At 45.1% G+C, this 21,811-nt stretch overlaps 1 protein-coding gene across 6 annotated transcripts in view; it reads right to left on the reverse strand.

Moving 5' to 3' along the window:
* The window catches only part of DNAJC6 (DnaJ heat shock protein family (Hsp40) member C6), a 417,360-nt gene that overhangs the window by 177,681 nt on the left and 217,868 nt on the right, over positions 1–21,811 (reverse strand). For all 6 annotated transcript variants that reach the window (XM_078669025.1, XM_078669033.1, XM_078669042.1 and 3 more), the window contains 2 exons: positions 21,500–21,549; positions 21,156–21,304 (listed from right to left, as the gene is read on the reverse strand). In XM_078669025.1, the coding sequence (XP_078525151.1) occupies positions 21,156–21,304; positions 21,500–21,549 (199 nt within the window). The remainder of the gene's footprint in view (positions 1–21,155; positions 21,305–21,499; positions 21,550–21,811) is intronic.

Raw genomic sequence — 21,811 nt, forward strand, 5'->3', positions numbered from 1 at the left:
GTTCTAACTTTCCTCTCATCGTAGGCCATTATAAGGGGGCACTGCGGACGGAGATGACGGAGAGTGTCGCGATGGACGGCGCTATCTGAGGACACGGGAAGGCCTGCATTTCACTGCTTCTGCGCTCGCCCAAACCCCCAGGCTAGCTGGTGTGTCGCGGTCACAGTTGCGTGGTGCTCACAGCCAGCCTGTGTGCCTCCAACGTTGTACAGGTAATAGGGCACATTGTGCTCATTGGTGTGGCATTGAGTTAGGTCGTTCTGTGTTGCAAAAGAAAGGAGAATGTCTAGTGGGCGTGGCGCAAAGCGTTCCCGCATGGAACTTATGCTACAGGGCATGATGCGCAGGATGTCAGCCATGGACAGGAGACTGGGAAAGTAGACCTGTTAGGGAAGAATATGGCAGAGCTTAGTCAGAGGTTAGAGGATCGGGCAGGGCCTTCGGGGAGACCCAAGCGAGTGATAGTGCCCCCGCAACCCAGGGGGGGAACTGGAAGCTTTGCCTAGGCGGAGCAGGGCCAAGAGGGGCAATGGTTCCTGAAAGTGGTAAGAAGGTGGCATTGCCGCTACTAGGGGCAGGTACAATACCCTCCAGGACAGAATACCTAGCCCAGCATGTTACACAAGGATTGAAAGAGTTGATTTGGGCCGGCAAATTTGTTAATATATTTTCACTGCTAGTCGATAACAGGGAAATGGAGTATGCTAGGACGCAGAAGGATTGGATGTACCCTAGTGAATGGCGGGCCCAATTGGCAAAATTCAGGGTAGATGAGACACTGATTAATTGGATAAGAGCCTTTTCTGTGCTTATGGCGATCACGGCCGAGTGTTCCCCAAATGTACTTACTGAAATGGCGTGTTACCAGAGTAAAATTACAACTTTCAGTGATCAGTATGGAGGGGATGAGTGGAAAGAATATGACATGGCATTCAGGAAAGCAAAGGAGTTTGACAAATCATTATCCTGGGATAGGGTCGATTCCGTTTCATGGTATGGCCAATTTACAGGGGGGCAAACAGTGAGTGCGGGCCCGAGTGGAAACAAGGGCTACCCATACAAACCCCAGCAGCCCATTCGGCCAGCGCAGGGGGGGGCGACGCGACCGGTAAGGCCAGAGGCAGTGGTGGGGATCGAAAAGGGGTGTGTTGGGATTTCAACAAAGGTACATGCACCAGGGCAGTGGGTACTTGTAAGTTCACACACGCATGTTACATATGTGCCACCCTTCCCACCCAGAAACAACATGTCGCTCAAAAGGGAACGCTTCCGGAAACAGGGGAAGGAGGAAGCAGGACTAGGGGGAGGGGGTGAGGGGGGGGCGGCGGGTCACCCACTCACCCATTGATGTTATGGTTATGATCCCTTGGCTGAACAGGTACCCAGACCATGCCGCTGCAAGGTTGCTGCAGGAAGGTTTCTCACAAGGCTTCAGGATTCCAGCGTTAGGGTATACTGGGACACCAGAATGTAGGAATCAATTGTCAGTTAGGCACAACCCAGTAGTAGTGGCAACAAAAATTGAGAAAGAACTGCGCCTGGGTAGAGTAGCGGGTCCCTTTACTAAGAATCCAGTACCCAATTGTGTCTGCTCACCCCTCGGGGTGGTCCCAAAGAACGAAAAGGGCGAGTACAGACTCATCCATAACCTCTCAGCGCCTAGGGGGGCATCTTTAAATGACGCCATCGACGAGGACATTTGTAGCGTTAAGTATGCGTCCTTTGACCAGGCAGTAGAGATGTTGAGGACTCTTGGGCCAGGGGCCCTCATGGCTAAATCAGATATTGAATCAGTTTTTCGGCTGCTGCCAGTGCATCCCCTAGATCAGCACCTGTTAGGTTTTTCTTTTCGAGGCAAATTCTATATGGATATGTGTATGCCCATGGGTTGCTCGGTGTCGTGTGCCTACTTTGAAACATTCAGTTTCTTTTTGGAATGGGTTTTTAGGCAATCAACAGGACACCGTCATGTCATACATTACTTGGATGACTTTCTTTTTCTGGGCACAGCGCGCTCGCAGGAGTGTGCGTGGGCATTGCAGGAATTTTGCGTACTCATGCGGGCTTTTGGGGTCCCGCTAGCGCCTGGAAAAACGGTTGGGCCAGGAACATCCTTAGAATTTCTAGGCATAGAGCTGGACTCAGAGGAAGGTTGTTTCAGGTTACCCAAGGAAAAAATCAGGAAATTCAGAACCGCTCTACAACAATGTGTAGAAAAAGAGAAGGTGACGCTGCAGCAGCTACAACAGATTGTTGGTCAGCTGAATTTTGCACTAAGAGTAATACCCATGGCACGCCCCTTCTCCCGCTCAATCTCGCAGGCCATGACAGGCCTGCGGGAGAAACATCATCACACAAGACTGTCCGCTGAGGTTCGGCAGGACATGCGTATATGGATTGCATTTCTGGAGGATTTCAACGGCAGAGTAGTGTGGTGCGGCCCCCCCACTACGTCAGCTGAGTTAGGTCTATGGACCGACGCTGCGGGCAGTGTAGGGTTTGGAGCCATACTTGGGAACAAGTGGGTGGCACAAGAATGGCCGCCCTGGTGGGAAGAAAGCGGCTTGACGGAGAACATCGTTTTTTTGGAGCTATTTCCAATATGGGTTGCCCTAACAGTCTGGCCGGAATTTTTGTGCAACCAATCTGTGATCTTCTGGTCTGATAACATGACCGTAGTTGAGTGTATCAATCAGCAGGTGGCACGATGTAAGTTTATACTCCGCCTATTGAAAGAGATTGTGCTCAGGTGTATGAAATTGAATGTGCAGTTTAGGGCCCCACCCGTTCACAGCTGACGCACTCGCTCGCTTTAAGATGCAGGTATTCAGGGAGCATCTTCCAGCAGCGGAGGCAGCACCGGCACACTTCCCAACCACGATCTGGCAAATTGGTGCCCCCAGCTACCTCGTGGCAGCTAGCCTAGCCCCCAGGACAAGGACGGCTTACGAAGGGGCGTTTGTGTCTTATTGCTCCTTTTTTGGGTCAGGACTGGGAGGAGAAAAGGGATCAGGGGGGCACTTTACCCAGTACATGGACACATTACATAAGGAAGGGCGCTCAGCAGCCACAGCAAGGCGGCCGTGTCCTTCTTTGCGCAGCTAAAAGGGGCAAAGGATCCCACAGACAGTTTCATAGTAAGAAAGGCGGCGGCGCCTGCAAACAACTAGCACTGATTCCAGACAACCAATAGGTTTAGAGCGGCTAGCAACACTATTGAATATCTTGCCTCACACTTGTAGCTCCTCATGGGAAGTACTATTATTCAGAGCCGCCTTTTCATTGGCCTTCTATGGGACATTGCGGGTAAGCGAGCTGGTGGCTAGGAGCAAGCTGGACATACTAGGGGGCCTCCGGCGCGAACACACAAAGATAGTGGAGGACACGTTGTTGATTACCATACGTAAATCAAAAACAGACCAGGAGGCTCAGGGAGATAGTTTGGTACTGCACTGGGCTTGGAACAATCCTTGTTGCCCTGTGTTCCATGTTAAGTCCTTTCTCGAGCAGCAAGTAGGCGTAGCAGAGGGGGCACTGTTAATGCATGCAGACGGTACCCCATTGACAAGGTTCCAGTTCCAGAGAGTTTTTGCAATGGCAATTAGCAATGCTGGTTTAAATACGAAGGTTTTTGGGACGCATTCTTTCAGAATAGGGGCAGCCACTGAAGCAACGGCGAGAGGGTTGCATGCCAACAGTGTAAAGAGGATTGGGAGATGGTCTTCTGACTGTTATAAACGTTATGTGCGGCTGCACATGTTGTAAGGTAGCAAATAAGTTACGCTGACACTTGTCGTGTTGTTTGTTTATATTTCAGTTTCTCGGGCCTGTCACGCAGGACGGAAACTATCAACGAAACAGCATCAGCAAACATCCTCATCACAGCGGACTCAAGAACACAGGAACGAGACTCAAGTAGTATGGGTGGTTGGTCACTCGTACGTTAAGCGCGCTAAACCGGTTTCCTTTTCAGGTGACTTTAGACAAAGGCCGGAACAGGGAGGTTTTAAGGTTTCCTTTCATGGTAGGGGGGGGCTTTGCCTCAGCCAGTTTAGGGTATTCTTTACAGAATTGCTGGACAGACACACCCCACCACCCTCAGTGATTATTGTGCACGTGGGTGGCAACAATTTGTTAAATTGGGCAGGAGGGTGCTGATGGAAGAGATAATTTCAGTAGCGGGTTGGCTATCAAAAGTACGCCCAGGCTGCACCATAGTGTGGTCTCAATTGATTCCTAGGCTGCAATGGAGGGGGGGGGGAATCTGTCAGGGCGTTGAATCACTCGGTAAAGAGGATCAACAACAAGATAGAGAAGTTATTTTGATCACCTCACTTGCAGAATATTCCACATGGGTGCATCTGGGGGGAACAATTTTATGTACAGGATGGGGTTCACCTGACTAGGGAGGGCAACGAATTGTGGGCAAAGAATATTTGGGCATGGCTGGGAGGTTTCTCTAGGTAGGCATGACCTTTCAGAGTAGGAGGTTTTGGGGGGGGGCAGATAGTTGGTCAACTATGCTGGCCTGTGGCGGTAAGGTCATGATCAGTGAGCAGTCAATTTAAGGTCCTTAAGGGGCGTCACCATTCTTGAATGGGGTCGCCAGGGGGAGGGGCCAATGGTCTCTCCTAGAACTCCAGGGGCGGGATATCCGCTTGGTTGGATGGGTGCGGGGGAGGGAGTCACGCTTTCTTTGGGCTGGGTAGCCACCCCGCACGTACACTATGACGTCACTAAACGGCGCAGAGTGAAAGGGCCCCCCTTATGATTAATGGAGTTCATGGAGCGTACGGGGTAACCGGGAGGAGGGGAGAAGTACCCTCCCGGTAAACAGGCCCTCTGCGCATGCGCACTCATACGTGAGGGCATAGCTAGGAAATAGGGATCTGACACCGGTTAGCGACCATGCCGTAGGCCCATAATGTTAGGTATGCAAAATTCATATGTAGGATGTTAGATTCGGTTAGGAAACACGCTGTATTAGACATTTGTTAAGGTTAGCCCTTTGATACCTGTCTACATTTTAAATCTAATGTCAGAATTTTGCATAATAATGAATGTGTAAATATTGTTTTTATTTTAACAATTTTTAATTTGTTTTCATATTTTAATAAATACGGCCAGGGTGTCTTGAGACCCCCTGCCTTCCAAAGAAAACTCCTCTCATGTCTAAGTGTTTTATGGATTGATGATGTTGGTGTGCAAGACAGGGAGGGGGTGGTCGGTAGTCCCAGACCATATGGAGAAGTCACCTTTGTGTACAACCGACTAAATGAGGTCCCACGCCTCTCCAGCCATACTCTAGTGCGTGCCGAAGGCGAGAATGGAAGAGAACGGATTTACACGTGGCCCTCCTTTACATACATACACGTTCACTGCAGCACGACCTGCACTTTTAGCGCAGTTTGAAGGGGAGGCCCGCCCTCGCCTTCGGGGTCATTTAAGCAGCTGTAGGGAGTCTTTAGGCAGACTTGTGCCTCTGGACAGCTGTGGGCTGATGTCTTGGGAGGGAGTCTTTGCAATATACGTTATTGTCATGCCAAGTCAGGCACGTGTTGCAAAGTTAAGACGCAAATACATTAAGTAGTCCAGTCTATCAGGTAGTGCCCGTTTGCATTTCCAGGCTGTATTGAAGCCAATGATGTATGCACCATGTCTATTTAGGTGACATGGATTGGGATAGACTTTGCAGATGGAACCACATGAGTTGGAGCTTGGGGGGATTTTCGGGGCGGTGTCTCTTTTTTTTAGAAAAGCAGTAATCAGAAAATGTTAGAATTGTCTGCAAGTGCAGGCGAAGACACTTTAAAAGAGGGGACAGGCTTGTTATTTTTACTTTAAGAAACACACTAGTTACTTTGATTGCTGCGTTCCGCTTACAGCATTGTTTTTCAAATGGATACGGCATATGTGGGGGGTTTTTAATTTGAGAAACACACTGGCTACTTTCATTGCCGCGATCCACTGACGGTATTATTTGTTTTCAAACACAAGTCATTCACGTTTTTTTTTTTTAATAAATGTGCGCCAATGCCAAACCCCGCCCAGTTATCAATGCCCAATGCCAAGGCATAGCAACAAATGCAGCCCAAGCCATAGGAGCAGCAGTGCCAGCCCTACCGAGCATTCTGTATGTTACGCCACATTCACTCAAACTGTTAACTTGTTCTTTGTTTACAGGACAGGCTATGGGCGCTAAAGACTGAAAAGGGGGGGCCCTCGGCCCCCCCGCACGCATGGCGGCGCGGCGACCGTCGCCCCCACAGTTTCCTTTGTTGCCATTTGGCGGTGGGGGCGTGCCCTGGGGGGCGCGGCCCACCGCCGGTTGGCTGGCGGCCACCTTGACCCGGATCCTGGGAAGTGGGTCCGGGTCAAGGGGGGGCGGGCTAGAGGAGGGGCCACCTGGCCCCTCGGGAATAAAGAGATAGGGAGCGCCCAGGAGACCCCCTTGTCCCTGGACGCTCCCTCGCCGAAACGGTGTGCCCCGCGCCCGGGGCTTCTTTGTTTTCCCACCCACCATCCCTTGGAACAAAATGTTTGGTAGCAGTTCTTATGTCTGGTTGAATGGTAAGTTCTGGATGTACGGTCCACGGGTCTCACAGGGTAATAGAGAGGAACTGTTGGTAGATTTTGTGGATGCTTTTGTCTAGGAGTTTTTTCCCCTTTTATCAAGTCATGGGTGAAGTGAACTGTAGTTAATGCTATGTGTCTTTAGGCCTTCTTTCCCTTTGTGGCTATACGTTGATACTGTTTGAAGTGAACTGTGTTTAATGCTATGTATCTTTAGGCCTTTTTTCCCTTTGTAGCTATACGTTGATACTGTTTGAAGTGAACTGTATTTAATGCTATGTGTCTTTAGGCCTTTTTTCCCTTTGTAGCTATACGTTGATACTGTTTGATGTGAACTGTGTTTAATGCTATGTATCTTTAGGCCTTTTTTCCCTTTGTAGCTATACGTTGATACTGTTTGAAGCGAACTGTATTTAATGCTATGTGTCTTTAGGCCTTTTTTCCCTTTGTAGTTATACGTTGATACTGTTTTATTAGCCAGTGTAGCTATCCTTTAGAATTTTTTCCCATAGGTCGTCGTATTTATTAGGTATGGGGCATGCGGTAAGGTCATTATCGGTGAGCACATATTTGAGGTCTGAGGGGGCGGGCATCATCCTATGGAGGTTCCCGCCCAGGGGGAGGGGCCTGCGGGCCACTCCCACAACTCCAGGGGCAAGGTAATGGATGCTACAAAGCAAAGGAGCGCGGGTAGGAGTAGTTCACGCTTTCCTTAGGCTGGTAGCCACCCCGCGCGCGTGGACTCACGACGCCACCGGCGCAGAGTAAGGGCCCTCCTTGAATGGGTAAATGGAGTTCAGGGCGTAGACCGGGCAATTCCCGGGGTAACACTGCGCATGCGCACATCCAGAGGGGAGGCGCAGCTTGTAGGACCTGACACCGGTAGTGACCCTGCCATATGGCCAGAAATGTACAAAAATTCTAGATGAGGATGTTTAGTATAAGTTAGGAAAATAACATGTATTAGAGTTTTGTTAAAGTCAGGCTCACAAACTTATTGCTAAACCTAAATGTCCTGCTGAATTTTTGTATAAATTGTTGATTATGCAATTAAACCTTAATTTTAATTTCATACTTTAATAAATACGGCCGGGCGACTAGCGCCCGCCTTCCAAAAAGTAAAGACGTCTCGTGTCCACGTTCCTGGGTATTGGGTGCCGGATTGGGGGGGAGGCGGCAGCTAGTCGCTGACCATGTGCATCATGGTTCAAAAACGGATAAGACGTTTCTCCTCAGTTGTTCATTGGCTGTGATATTAGGTGCCTCAACAGGCTTCATGCCTAGCGCCTAGCTGCTGCACATCTCGGTGGTAGGCGACCTCCTGCTCAGGAGTGCCAAGATACTGACTCTGGACTAAACAAGCCATCTTAATAGCCTGTCAGGTCTTTAAATCCTCTTGATTGCACAAACAGCACTGGACTTGTTAGTTTCATGGCATCATGATGGGTTACATATGCACAATAGCTTCATCTACTTAGGACACGTGGTACAGTTTATACGTCTCATTATAGTTATTTGTTTGGCCTCGCACAGAACCGTGTGTGTGTGATGATTGTTATGCTGACCTTTCTTCAATCTGTTGTAGTAAATAAACATACCATGGAGCCCTGTGTTCAATCATTGGAGCCACACTGAACTGTAAAAAGCATCTCTGGCTGGCTCCCTCGCTGACATTATGGTACATGGAAGTGAGGTCTCTAAAGCGAATTGTTTTTTCACCTGGAATGCAGCGCTGTTGATGGACATTTAAGAACTCAGCATTGCTTTGTTGACAGTATAATGTAATTGTTATGTTGTTTGAATCAGGTGATGCTTTTTGTAAATCGGGCACGTACAGTAAGATTGGGGCACTTATCTTGCAACACTTTTTCTCACACTGTTGCATGTGCACTCAACCATGAGGTTATCTTCAGGATAATACCAAGAACTCATGTCAGGGATATTTAAGAACTATAATGAAATTGGTCCACTCTTGACTCCAGAGCGTTTTACAGAATGTGTGACAAAAGTAAGTATAACTATGTAAACACACAAAGTTTTAAAAAGTGTACAGGCTTCTTATCATTATTCGAGTAGGGTGTGGTAGCATGGCACAGGTGTAGAGGTAGTGTGAAAATAAAGTTTAGGAAGGAGGCACTTTGCAATAGCATGACATATCTGCATTATGCGACTAATGCATCCCGACACATGGCCTATAAATATTGCTCTTTTTGCATAAGATACTTAATGCAACCAGATCCAACACTTTGTTTGGTATCGTATACCCGCACAGCAATAACAGTGTGAATGTTTCCTGAGGCAAGCATGTATTCCTGAATCACTCTGCTTGGCCCCCTGTGTAGTAATTGTATTGCTCTTCAATCCCTGGCAGCACAGCACCCAGGATAATGTGATGCACGTATAAGATACAAAAGGCGAAACCTATTGGCTATGCCAATGCTTGTTTTGTATAAGGTGCAATGAGAAACAAAGCAATGCCTACCACCTGGGCACGCTGCCATAAAAGCAACTTCTCGTAAAAGAATATACAAAAACTGTATAATGCTCTATAATCCGGGGCATTTGTAAAGCCAGACTGAAAACCGAAACCAGTGCAGGCAAAAATGTTCAACCCGGCCCCATGCTGTAATGGTCAAGAGCTACACCAGGGCCCTGGGGAGGGGCTTGGAACCAGCCTCTTAACCCGCAGGCCACAGGGGACAATGCCAGAGTGGCCAGTCAGGCCCGACCCTTTTTATACCACAAACGCCTCGAAGTGCATACATGCTCTCGTTAATAGGCCTGTTGTGTATACTCTGACATCACCAGGAGACCCCTCTGACATCATAGGGCCTCCGGCAGATGCAGCGCCTTAAGCATCTGCCTGAGTACAATGGCACATGGGCTCGGCTTACTGCTGTGAAGCCTCCTGTGTTTCCGCCAGGACACTTCACAGCCATTTGCTGATAAAGAAATGTTTGAGACATCTGCTTTGTTTTTCTAGAGATCTGCACCTGGGATCCAGGGAAGAGGCCCTCCCCCCCCCCCACCATCAGTCACTCCTGGCAGCTGTGTTTTAAGGTTCGAGTACATGCTTTGTGTTGATGTTACTGCTTTGGTTTGTTGTCGTTGTCAGTTTTGCTGTCCAAGCACCCTGTGAATCTCTTGGTGTGAGCGGCGCGAGGTCCGTCCTTCAGACACTTAACAGCTCGTCGTTTCCTGCGATTTCTGAAGCAAGAATTGATTTGATTGATTGATTGATTGATTGATTTGATTGATTTGTGCATTTGTAGAGCGCGCGAATGCCCATAGGCGTCTTGGCGCTAAGACTCAGCTCTGACTCTTGACGATGTTGATTTAGGGATATACTGAGAAAAGCCACGTTTTAACTTGCTTTCTGAATGCTTTCAGTGATGGACTGGTTTTTATATCGAGCGGTAGTTGGTTCCAGATTCTTGCTGTGTGTACCAGGAAGCTTCTTCCTCCCCAGTTTGCTCTCTTGAATCTTGGTACCGCGATTGTTTTCTTTTGGCCAGATCTGAGAGGTCTATTTGGCTCATATAGTTTTAAATGGGTTTTTAGAAATTGGGATCCAAGTCCATTGATTGCTTTATATGCTAAGCACAGTGTTTTGAATTGTATCCTCTTTTCGATTGGTAGCCAGTGTAGATCTCTAAGTTTATGGCTGATTGTTTCAAATTTTGGTATCCCTAGTATCAGCCTGGCTGCTGCATTCTGCAGACGTTGGAGTTTGATTAGGATTTTCTTCCTGGCTCCAGCATATAGGCCGTTCCCGTAGTCCAGTCTGGATAACGCTAATGCTGTCACCACTGTCTTTCGTGAGTCATGTGGTAGGTAAGGTAGGATTTTCTTAATCATTTTTAGAATGTACCACAATGATGATGCCAGTTTATTAGCTTGGGCGTCAAAAGAGAGGTTAGTGTCTATGGTAATTCCCAGATTTTTTACCTTTTCTGTTGGTTCTGGACATCCTCCTAGTTCTCTTGGCCACCATGCATGGGACCATATTTTATTGTCCCCTCCTAGGATCATGACCTCACTTTTGTCCCCGTTTAGTTTTAGACAATTTGTGTCCTATTCCTGGACTCCCCCTTTCATTTTAAATAATAGCTCCCAGTTTGGCACGTGGTGCATCTGCTCTGTTCAAATTTAAAGCGCTCCAACACTACTGTTAGTGCAGCACAATTATATATCAAGCGATGACCTAATTAGAAACAGATGGCCCCTATAAAAATAAAAAATTGCTTCACAAAAGCTGTGAAGCAGACGAACCAGTCCGGAAGGGTCGGACGAAAAGGGGAAAGGGCAGCAACCAAAAAGGCTCAGTTCCAATTGGAGGCCAGAGTTTTACACAAACGATGACGCCAGCCAATGAAATTGAGGAGCGAGGCTTCAAGTCCCCTTCTGAAATCTCCTTGATCACAAGAGGTCTCACAGAGCGAGCTAAAAACACACAAAATGCTTCTCAACAGAACAGGGGTGGGGAATTCCTATCTCCCGACGCCCGAGACATCTAGATTTCTTAGGAGGGCAAGAGGTTTTAATTTGCATTTTGTCCAAAGGACAAGTAGACAGTTTTATAGTAATAAGATAGACAGCTGTTCAACCCTGTAGGTCACAGCCAGTTAATAAGTTGCTCTGAGCAGTTTATTGGCAGTGAAAGGGTCAATGCAAAAGCTGGGGCCTGCACTTTAATTTTCCCAGAGCAGAACCACAAAATGATAGAGCTCTGTGGCTTCCAGCCCTCCCCTGGTCCTTTTATTTTCTTCAAGCATGAGACACACATCCAGCTTCTGCAACTCCAATACACTCGCAGCAATGGCATGTAAGAGGCTGCTTTTTGTGCCTCTTGGCCCCTTGCTCTGACTTGAACTGTATGACCCCTGCCTTGTATTCTCTGCTCCACTCCTGGGCCTCATAGGGCTCCAATATCCCTGCTCATCTTCAACTCGATTTGCTTTCCCTTCTCATGCACCCCCTCCTTGGCACTTTGCGTTTCATGTACACCTTAGGTTACACGTGGTGCCTGAACCTGCACACTCTGACATCCCTGACCCGTTCCCCTTGGCCTCTCATATCTTACTTCATCGAGGGCTTACATTAAAGCTCATTAGTTTCCCCATGGGCTTTCATCCAGGCCTAAGGCCACCCCCAATTCTGTTCTTGCACTAGGCCTCTCATCTCACTTTGTGCCTGCACCAGGGGCATTGTGAACACACCGCTGTAGCAACTACAGCAGCTGTAGAGTTTTTGATGGGCCTCTTCAGTCTGCAGGTCCGCAGACAAAGGCCCATAATGGACTTGAAAGGGTGGGTGGGAGAGTGAGTGAATGGGTGGATGAATAGATGCATGGATGAATAGTGAAAGGGTGGATGGATAGATGCATGTATGAATAAGTGAACGGGTGGATATATAAATGCATGGATGAATACGTGCAAGAGTGGATGATAGATGCATACATTAATGAGTGAAAGGGTGAATGGATAGATGCATGTGTGAATAAGTGAATGGGTGGATGTATAAATGCATGGATGAACACGTGCAAGAGTGGATGATAGATGCATAAATTAATGAGTGAAAGGGTGAATGGATAGATGCATGAATGAGTGAGTGAAAGGCTGGATGGATAGTTGGATGAATGAGTGGAGTGAAAGGCTGGATGGATAGTTGGATGAATGAGTGGAGTGAAAGGGTGGATGGATAGGTGCATGGATGAAATAGTGGATGGATAAATGCATGTATGAATAAGTGAAAGGGTGGAAGTATAGATGCATGGATGAATACGTGCAAGAGTGGATGATAGATGCATACATTAATGAGTGAAAGGGTGAATGGATAGATGCATGGATGAATGAGTGAAAGGCTGGATGGATAGGTGGATGAATGAGTGGAGTGAAAGGGAAGATACATGGATGGATGAGGGGATGGATGTAAGGATGGATGTTTGAAAGAATGGTAGGATAAGTGCAAGGGTGAATGAAGGGATGGGTGTGAGTGGATGGATAGGTTGAAAGTGGATTGATGAGTGAAAGGATAGACAGCTTATTGAAAGGGTGGATTAATGGGTGAGAGTAGATGAATAGATGGTTGAGTGGGTGTGGATAGATGGCTGAGTGGGCGGGGATGGATGGGTGGGTGTCTGGGTGGAAGGGTTGATGGATGGACAGTTGAGTGTTAAGGTGGATGGAGGGATTAGTGAAAGGGTGGATGGATATATGAGGCAAATGGAAGATGGACGGGTGAAAGGGTGGATGGACGAGCGAAAGCATAAATGGAGGAAGTGAAAGGTAGGTGGATAGATGAGTGAAAAGGAGGATGGCTGGGTGGATGGATGGATGAGTGAAGGGAAGGATGAGTGAAGGGATGGATGGGTGAAAGGATGGATGAATAGGAGTGAAGAGGAGGATGTGTGGAGTGGATGGATGGATGGATGAGAAAAAGGATGAATGAGTGAAAGGAAGGCGGGATGGATCAGTTGGATCGATAGGTTTGGAGATGGCAAGATAGGTTTGAACAGGGGCTTCGTGAATGCCCCACTTTAGCAGCTACAGTAGAGGTGGAGCTCTTGATGGGCCTCTTCTGTCTGCAGCTCAGCAGACAAAAATTCGTAATTAATGTGAAACGATGAATGGATGTGTGGGTGAAAGGATGAGGGAGTGAAAGTGTGGCTGGCTAGATGGATGGATAGATGAATGAGTGACCGGAATGGTTGAGTGACGGAGATGGTGGATGGGTTACAGGTTGTAAGGATTAGAGAGCGAAAGGATGGATGAGTGTAAAGGATAAATGGATGGATGAGTGGAAGGATGGATTGATGGATGGGTCGAAGGATGGGTGGAAGGATGAGTGAACGGGAAGGTGGATAGATGAGTGAAAGGGAGGGTGTATGGATGAGCAAAAGGATGGATGGATGGTTGAAATGGATAGGTTTGGAGATTGATGGGTAGGTTTGGAAATGGATGAGCGGATGGACTGACGGACGAACAGATTGATGAAAGGCTAATGGATAAAAGAATGAATGGGTGCCAATGTAAAGGTGAAATGCTAGATATCAGTGGGTGAAAGGATGAATGGATAGATGCTTAGATGGAAGAGACAAGAGAGCTATTCTGGCGAGGATTCCAAGGACTTTTTTTGCTTGCTTGGTGTCATAAGAACTTTGGATCAACGTGGTGGGTATTTTAATTTTCTGGTTACTTACTTGGCCTACATTATGCTCATTTCTCTACCTTGGGATTATCAGGTAGGTGTGGTGCTGTATGCCAGCATGTTCTTACTAGACCGCTAGTATTTGGTCTCATAAAGCCATATTGCCATAGAAATTCCTGGCACTGAACAAAACTACTTTGGAAAAGAGCAGAATGCTGTGACACACAATGAAGCCAGCTCACAGATAGAAAGAGATAGCATTTTAATAAAAACACAAGGTCTTGGTTAACTCAGATTTAATTTGGGGCTCAAATGTTAAAGTCACAAAAGTGCACCCATGATATAGGTCTTTGTATTAATGCAGATTTATGTTTTTCATGAATTCACATGAATTTCCTTAAGTAGGCCAGGAAACCGTAGTACTAGAAAATATTTGTGAATTGCATCTTAGCATGAGCAAATATGAATATGCCCCAGCGGAAATCTGTTGACTGTTTACAAGTTCACTTTTTCTCCAACCACATTTTTCCCAGCCATGGAAGAAACTTTATTTCTGCCATTGTCGGGGGTAAATTGCCGACCTTTCTCAGTATGGGAAAAGATTAGAGAAGAGCTGGTGAAAAACTAAAAAATTCAAATCCTTCCATAATAATAGCCTTACATAACCTGAGAGGCTATAATCAGAGCTCTTCTATAAAGGGATTGCAGCCATTATTTGACGGCACACTATATGGCACCAAAGGGACAAGTGGATTTTGTTACAGGACATGTAGATTTATGAAGCTACTTGTCCCATGGACAAGTACATATTTCATAAAATTCCACACCCCTGACAGAATCAAACTATTTTGTCTCAAATACATGAATAGGAGTTAAGTATTCTTTTTACTGCCAGTTCAAGTAACAGAAACAAAAAAGAGCTGTATTCATTAAGTAAATATAGGTTAATGACGGCAATTTTAAACCATGCAAAGTCAAACCAACATTTTAATGTTCTCAAGGCAGACACACTTAGATCAAGACCAATTATAAATAAAATGCATACACCTCTCTGCTTCTGGCTTCTTATATAGTAGCAACATGACAGCCATGCCACATCTAATTATTTAAATATGAATTTATGTGTGTCCTACTTTTAGAATTGATGCTTTTAGAAGAGGATGTTATGTGGAATTTAGCAATTGAATTAGGTTACTAGTCAGCACATCGATGTTAGAAACCGAATTAGCTAATCATGTATGTATAAGAGATGGAATATGAAACACACGAATGTGATCGGAAGCTGCTTGCAATAAGTCTACCCACTGGCAATAGCCGCAGGATAGCACTCCAATCCATCGTTCTTTTGCTCACCACACCACCTCAGTTTGGATCTGGCCATACGAAAATCCCTTTGACCCGGTTTCTCTTTGTAACAGTCCAGCCTGAACTGCCAAACCAGGTCCACCCTGAACTGGAACACAAGCAACCCAGGACCGGTTTCTCTCTAGTTATGGGCTCATCAGCCGGGTAAAGCTTGGTTCCAGTGCCACTGTGAGCATGTGACCGACATCTGGAAATATATATGCCACTTAGGGCGGTACATGTATAAGAGATGGAACATGAAACACACAAAAGGTGATGGGAGGCTGCTTGCAATAAGTCTAACCACTGGCATTAACTTGGGGAACCACTCTAACCCACTGGTCTTTTGCTCTTCAAGCAACCTCAGTTTGGACCCAGCCATATGCAAATCAGTCTTCCCCTGTTCTTCATGGGAACCGTCTAGCCCGAATTGCCAAGCCAGGTTCAGGTCCTCAATGAACACAAGCAACCCAGGACTGGTTTTGCCCTTGTTATGGGCTCATCAGCTGGGTACAACTTGGTTTCAGTGACAGAGTGAGGATGGGACCCACACCTGGGCATACCCATGTCACTTAGAGTGGTACATGAAACACACAAATGGCGATGAGAGGCTGCTTGCAATACAGGGTAGCACTCCAACCCATCGTTCTTCTGATCACCACATCACCTCAGTTTGGACGCAGTCATATGTAAATCAGTCTTGTCCCTGTTCCTCATGGGAACAGTCCAGCCTAAACTGCCAAGCCAGGTTCTCCATGAAATAGAACATTCTTCAATTTACAGTCCAGTGACTAATATGAATAGAATATATTGTACCCACACCTCCAGGGCCAGACTGGCCATAGCGGGCCCCGGGCGCTTCCCCGGCAGGCCACTAGGGTGGGGCCGGTTTTGGGCCACTGGGGAGTCGTTTTTGTTACCGGGGTCGGCAATTTTGGCCCCCTGTAACAAAATCAGCCGAAACCGGCCCTCGCAATCTGCTCAGCTGCACTCCCCCCTCACCCCAGGGGGGACCAGCTGAGCAGTTTGCCAGGGTCGTTTTCTGTTCCCAGTATGGCCCTGATCACCTTAGTACCTTCTATCTGGAAATGCACTTGCCGAAGCTGCACCTGCATATTAGTCACTTGACTGTAAATTCAAGCATGAGAGTTCGAATTAATTTTATTTTTAGTATTTTTTGAATACGGATTTGTTTCTGTTGAGAAGCCGCACTTATTTCTTTTTACCTGTGGTTGTAAGTAGTTTTTGTTTGAGACTTTCTTTCAAAGAATGTTGGGGAAGTGTGCTTATGCAGAGAATAGACAGGAACACGCTTAGAGGTGGAAATTGTGTTAAAAGTAAAACTATGTAGCATGCAAAACATGGTTTAGTCAGTCAAGTCGCTTTACTTATTGAGAATTTAAAAAAGAATTAGGAGGGCGCCTTTGGAACAATTTTTTTGTTTTTGTTAATCTGCCTATATCTACACCAAGTTTGAGCGGCTATATTTATTACCCTACTAATCTATTCAAAGACTAAATAATAATTTGGCACATATACAGACAATCTCCTCATCATTTGGAAGTGAAATGAAACCTATGCCATTGAATTCACTACATGGGTAAATACCATTGATCCCATCCTTAGATTCACTCATACTATTGGATGTAATAAAGTCACATTCCTTGATCTCACTGTTAAAATGAGACAACCAGTTCTTCACCAAAGTATATGAAAAACCAACAGATAAGAATGATCTATTACATTTTGACAGTTTACGTATGCAGGGTTTAAGAGCAAACCTCCCATTTGCACACTATCTATGAAACAGACGCAAATGCTTGGAACTGTCAACCTTTAATAATCAGGTGGAGGCCTTAACTAATGAAATGAAATGAAATAAATTTGTATTTGTAAAGCGCACTTATACACCAACCGGGTTTTCCTGGCGCTGTACGCATACCGCTGTGGAACCCTTCCTGGCTTTCCCCTGTGAAATGTCCACTCCTGGGCACCCCGAAGGTGAAGCCAGGAATCCCAGCGCTGTTGGGGCCGTTGTGGAGATTAAGCAAGCTATTGCCCAGAGTTGCAGAGTGGGACCCATGATTAGAATAGGCACTGAGGCGAGAATTATCAGGTCCGAGGAAATTGAGCCCAAGACCCGCCAAGGCGGGACTTGAACCCTGGTCCCGGGCCAGACCTCTGCATCCGGGTCTGCCGCTCTAACCATTGAGCCACACTTCTAACAAACCTGCAAATATACTATACCCCCAAAGAATCCTTTAAAAAGCATGAAAACACGCATGTAGTACCAGAATGGATTCACTAATGGAAACCGTTCTAAAACCTACAATGAACAGACTTGCAAGGGTAACTACTTTTCTACTTTCTCCAATAAAGTCAAAAAGATAATTCTAAAGAACAGGAGAATCCTATGTAACAGAGTTTATGAATGGGACCCTCCTTTATTCTCCTTTAGAAAGATCACAAGCATTACGTACCACTTAGTCCACACTAAGCTATGCAACAAAATGTCCCATCCCAGCCAAGACACTAAGGGGTCTCCCCCCAGTTACTGGTCTTTACCCCTGCGGGAGATGATCAGTTTCTAAATTCACCAAAATATACAAGGAAATTGACATTGTGACAGGCTGCCATTGGATCATTAAATCCCATACTAACCGTAACACAGAGAATATGGTGTACATGAATATCTGACCATGTGACCTTACGTATGCGGGTGTGACTTCACGTAAACTCTGTATCAGAATTAATGATTAGTAGTAACATCAGGTGTATGAACGGTGCTACAAAAAAACAATGACACACTTTCTGGAGACCAGACACAGTGAAGATGAGAGCAAGTGGGTATTGCTGGAGAAGGCATATCCATCCCATAGTGATAATATGCTACAAATGGTGCTCAACTCGGAGCAACATCGGGTATATTGCCTAAGGACACGCATAGAGGGACCCAACAATGATATTCCTTGGCTGCAAATAACACAAACACACTTTTCCTATGATTGCCAGGTGAATCATTATACATATTGGATTATAGTTTGTCATATGGATAAATTATGTTTCTAATCTAGCAGTTAAAAGGGGAAGGAAACACCACAAGCCTCTACATGCGCAGTAAATTATTCAATTACTGTCCATTGGGGATGCCAATTATTAGCATCCAACTCATTATGTTTATAACATGGAACTAGATCATTTAGGCACAACGAGCTACACACCAGGCCCACTTAGCAATTCCCGCTGAACTTGGACCCATATAACATGGCGCTCTAAATTAGGCTGCCAAATCTGACTTCCATGTTCCTCCGTGTCCTCCAGTGTGAAGGCACCGATTCCGCCCACTCAGTATCTCTCCTTGATTGAATCCTTTATTCCATTGAGAGGGCACCGATTCCGTCCACGTGCATTACCTTTTGGAAACAACCACAAACTGCCTGGGCCTTTCTACTTTGTTTGTCTGATATGTGGGTTCATGGATACAGGCTTGTATCCCACTGTTATTTGACTCACATTTGTGTACTAATGTAACTATTCTGCATATTAAAATCGCCTTTGTCCGGCTGCATATTGGCTAAAGTATAGAACTGATAGGGAAAATATATGTGCAATGAATATAGCCCAATTTCAGGGACCACTGTTTCTTGTAATATGGAACTAGTTGCAAGCACACAGACCCAATAGTCCGTCCTTCTTTAGATTGTCTAAATAGAAATAGTCTAAATAACTCGGCAGACAACACAGAAACACATGAGTAACACCTATCTTTCATTATCAAAATGGACTAGGAACAGACATGCAGTACTCAACTCCCATGAGTCCCATGTATCACGTGACCAGGCACAAATGACACCAATCTCTTTTTTATTTGGGTGGTCTAAGGAAATTATATGCGGGACTCCAACTCCCATGAGTCCCGTGTTTCAAGTGACTGTGCACACCCATGTTACGTCAATCACGTGATCGATTGCAAGCAAATGTAATCACCAACGGCTTGTGCTCCTCGTATACCGACGTCTCCTGAGCTCTCACATCGCCGGTAGGGGACTGATGACCAATTAGGTGCTGAAGCAGGGTGCAACCTATGAAGACGTGAGTAAATACAGAGTTTGCTTTAACATGGTCACTTCCACCATTCTTTGTGCAGGCGTGTTTGTAATATTTGGACCTTCTCTCCAGTTTCAGTGTGTGACTACAAGTCCACCCTCGTTCTCCTCTTCCATGAGGTTTTCCCTTGTTTAGTTGAGAGTACATGAACAAACGGTGTGTGATAAACCATACATGTCTGCATGTGGTCACTCCCCATATATTTTGCGCACTTTGTGCAGTAAATCCTGGACTGCTCATCCACATTTTTCCTCACCGAGTGCTTTATGAATCTACAGTGGAATGCAATTAGCTTATTCACTCATGTAGCATGAATTTTTTTACATCTGGCTGAAAATAATCTTACTTCTGGAGGCACTGTCTCCTTGAAGTTTATTTTGTGTCAGTTTCTGTGTGTCATTTTTTTTTACTTTTATTACTCTGCTTATTCAGTACTTGTGAGAGGAAGGGATACTTATCACGGTTTCGAGCAATGACTTATATAATCCTATTGGTGCAAGCTGTGTTATATCAACTTTACCTAAATCTTACTAGGATTGACTATTATTTTTTGGACGAACCATTTCTATTTTGATACACAATCTATGAATGCATTTGCATGCTATTACTTTAAGTCCAGATGAAGTTCCAGAAGTAGGTGGAACGTAGCGCGTTGGCTGGATTTCATATAATTTGATCACAGAAGAATCACAATAAAGAACATATTTGAAATATATACATTGTAAATTTATTGGACTTTTACTATTTGCTGGTGCACCTTTCCATGTGCTATCATTTTATTTACTTTTTTGTTGTTTGTATGTTGCTACAGAACCTCCAAAAAGACACACTGATGAAGCACCTTTACATCTAAAAGAACAGGAAAAAAATTACCATTGAGTGTTTTGTGTGCATGCCTGTTGCATGTCAAGTTGGTATATAATAAGTAGATAGAGATTATGGATCTGAAGAAAACTAAGGACCCCAGACGAGGCCATAGGCTGAAATATGTCGACCCATAGCCGCAGGAGTAATAATAACTCCTAAACATTGCCTTTTCTTATAATCATCTTGTCTCCTCCTGAATAATTAAAGATGGTTCCCTATAGGAGGTCACCGAGATTTTGATTGTCATTGTTTCTGGATCACAACCGTTCATCCATATGCACTCACTGGATACTCGCAGGTCAGACGGATCACCACTAGAATATTCTCTGGCAAGCAAGGATGGCCAGTGATGAGGCATGACACCAGGGGGGGGTGACACCATACCTTTTACATTTTATAATTGACTCCCAGAGTTTAACAGGGATATTGACATATCTGGGAACTCTATTGACCAAATGAAATACCATGGGATCTAGGGTCTTCTATGAATGGGAGAATGGTCCCGACCTAGTTTGTCTCTTTTGCTTTGTTGTGTGATGTCTCCAAAAATGAGTGCTAGAGCCCACCTCCTGCAGCCAGTGGCACAAATAAGCAATGAATAAAAGTAGTTTTAGTACAATCATTAGAGTACTGACAATCACAAGGAAGAATCCACATTTTCACGTTTCTGCACATATATTCTGCATGGTCACATTTGCGTTCTGATATGCCGAGGCCCAAGGCATACAGCACATCAGTGTAGGCTAGTTAAATGCTTGTTTGCCTTTGTCAGCTGCTTTCTCTATTTTTGCAATCCCTGTAATGACAATTCCCTGTCTCAGGACACAGGGACCAGGACTGAATTAGGCCGGTGGTACGGCCCATTTAAATCTAGTCACGTCTGTCTTCCAAGCGCTGATGAGGAACAAAGAATTAAGTCTTCTGAAATTTCCCTTTGGCACAATCTCTGCCAATCACCAATGTTGGCAATGTAATAAGTGCTTTCTACCACTTTTTGTGTGCCAAGGCCACCCAAATTTTCAATAAAGAACTTTGAAACAAGTAAGATGTTAGATTGTTTTTCCAATAAAATCATGGTTTGTGATTTAATTAATAATGTAAATCCAACCACTTACCCGGTTATGGAACTTGGCACTGCGATATGACCTCTGGGACAAATTGAACACAGTATAGTGATCGAGATGTCTTGAATCTAAAAATGACCGAACATCTTCTATATGATTCCGGAATCCTAGTTCTACGCCTTCTGCAGGATATGACATAACTATATGAAAAATGAAACAGTGAAAAATAAAGTGAAAAACCAGAAGGGGAAAAAATATTGGCGGAATTACAAATCACATGAAACAATTACATGTGTCAGTATAATTGTACTCTTGTGAAGTTATTTTATAGTTATATTCATTTTAAAAATAAAGAAGTGAAAGACTTGTTAAAAATAAAGAAGCAAAAGACTTACCAATGATTCTAGAAGTAATGTAAGAAATGTCTAGCTCCCCCTTTGCATAACTGGAAAAAAAATAATGGTTTTAAACAATAATAATGAAATGTTAAAATGTGGAAATACATATTCCAAAAAACAAGCGTTTATGTTATGCATACTGATGGAGCAAGGTTTCGTACGAAAAGAAACTTGCTCGGATTCAATCCTCTCGAATAACATGTAATAATGTAAGCAACATGTTTTGTGAATACTGATAAATACATTACACAACATACTTTTCATCTAGGGGAAGCTTTTAAATGTGCTTTACTAATCAGTAACCCGAGT

This window comes from Lissotriton helveticus, chromosome 1_2, assembly GCF_964261635.1.
Source record: "Lissotriton helveticus chromosome 1_2, aLisHel1.1, whole genome shotgun sequence".
Taxonomy (NCBI): domain Eukaryota; kingdom Metazoa; phylum Chordata; class Amphibia; order Caudata; family Salamandridae; genus Lissotriton; species Lissotriton helveticus.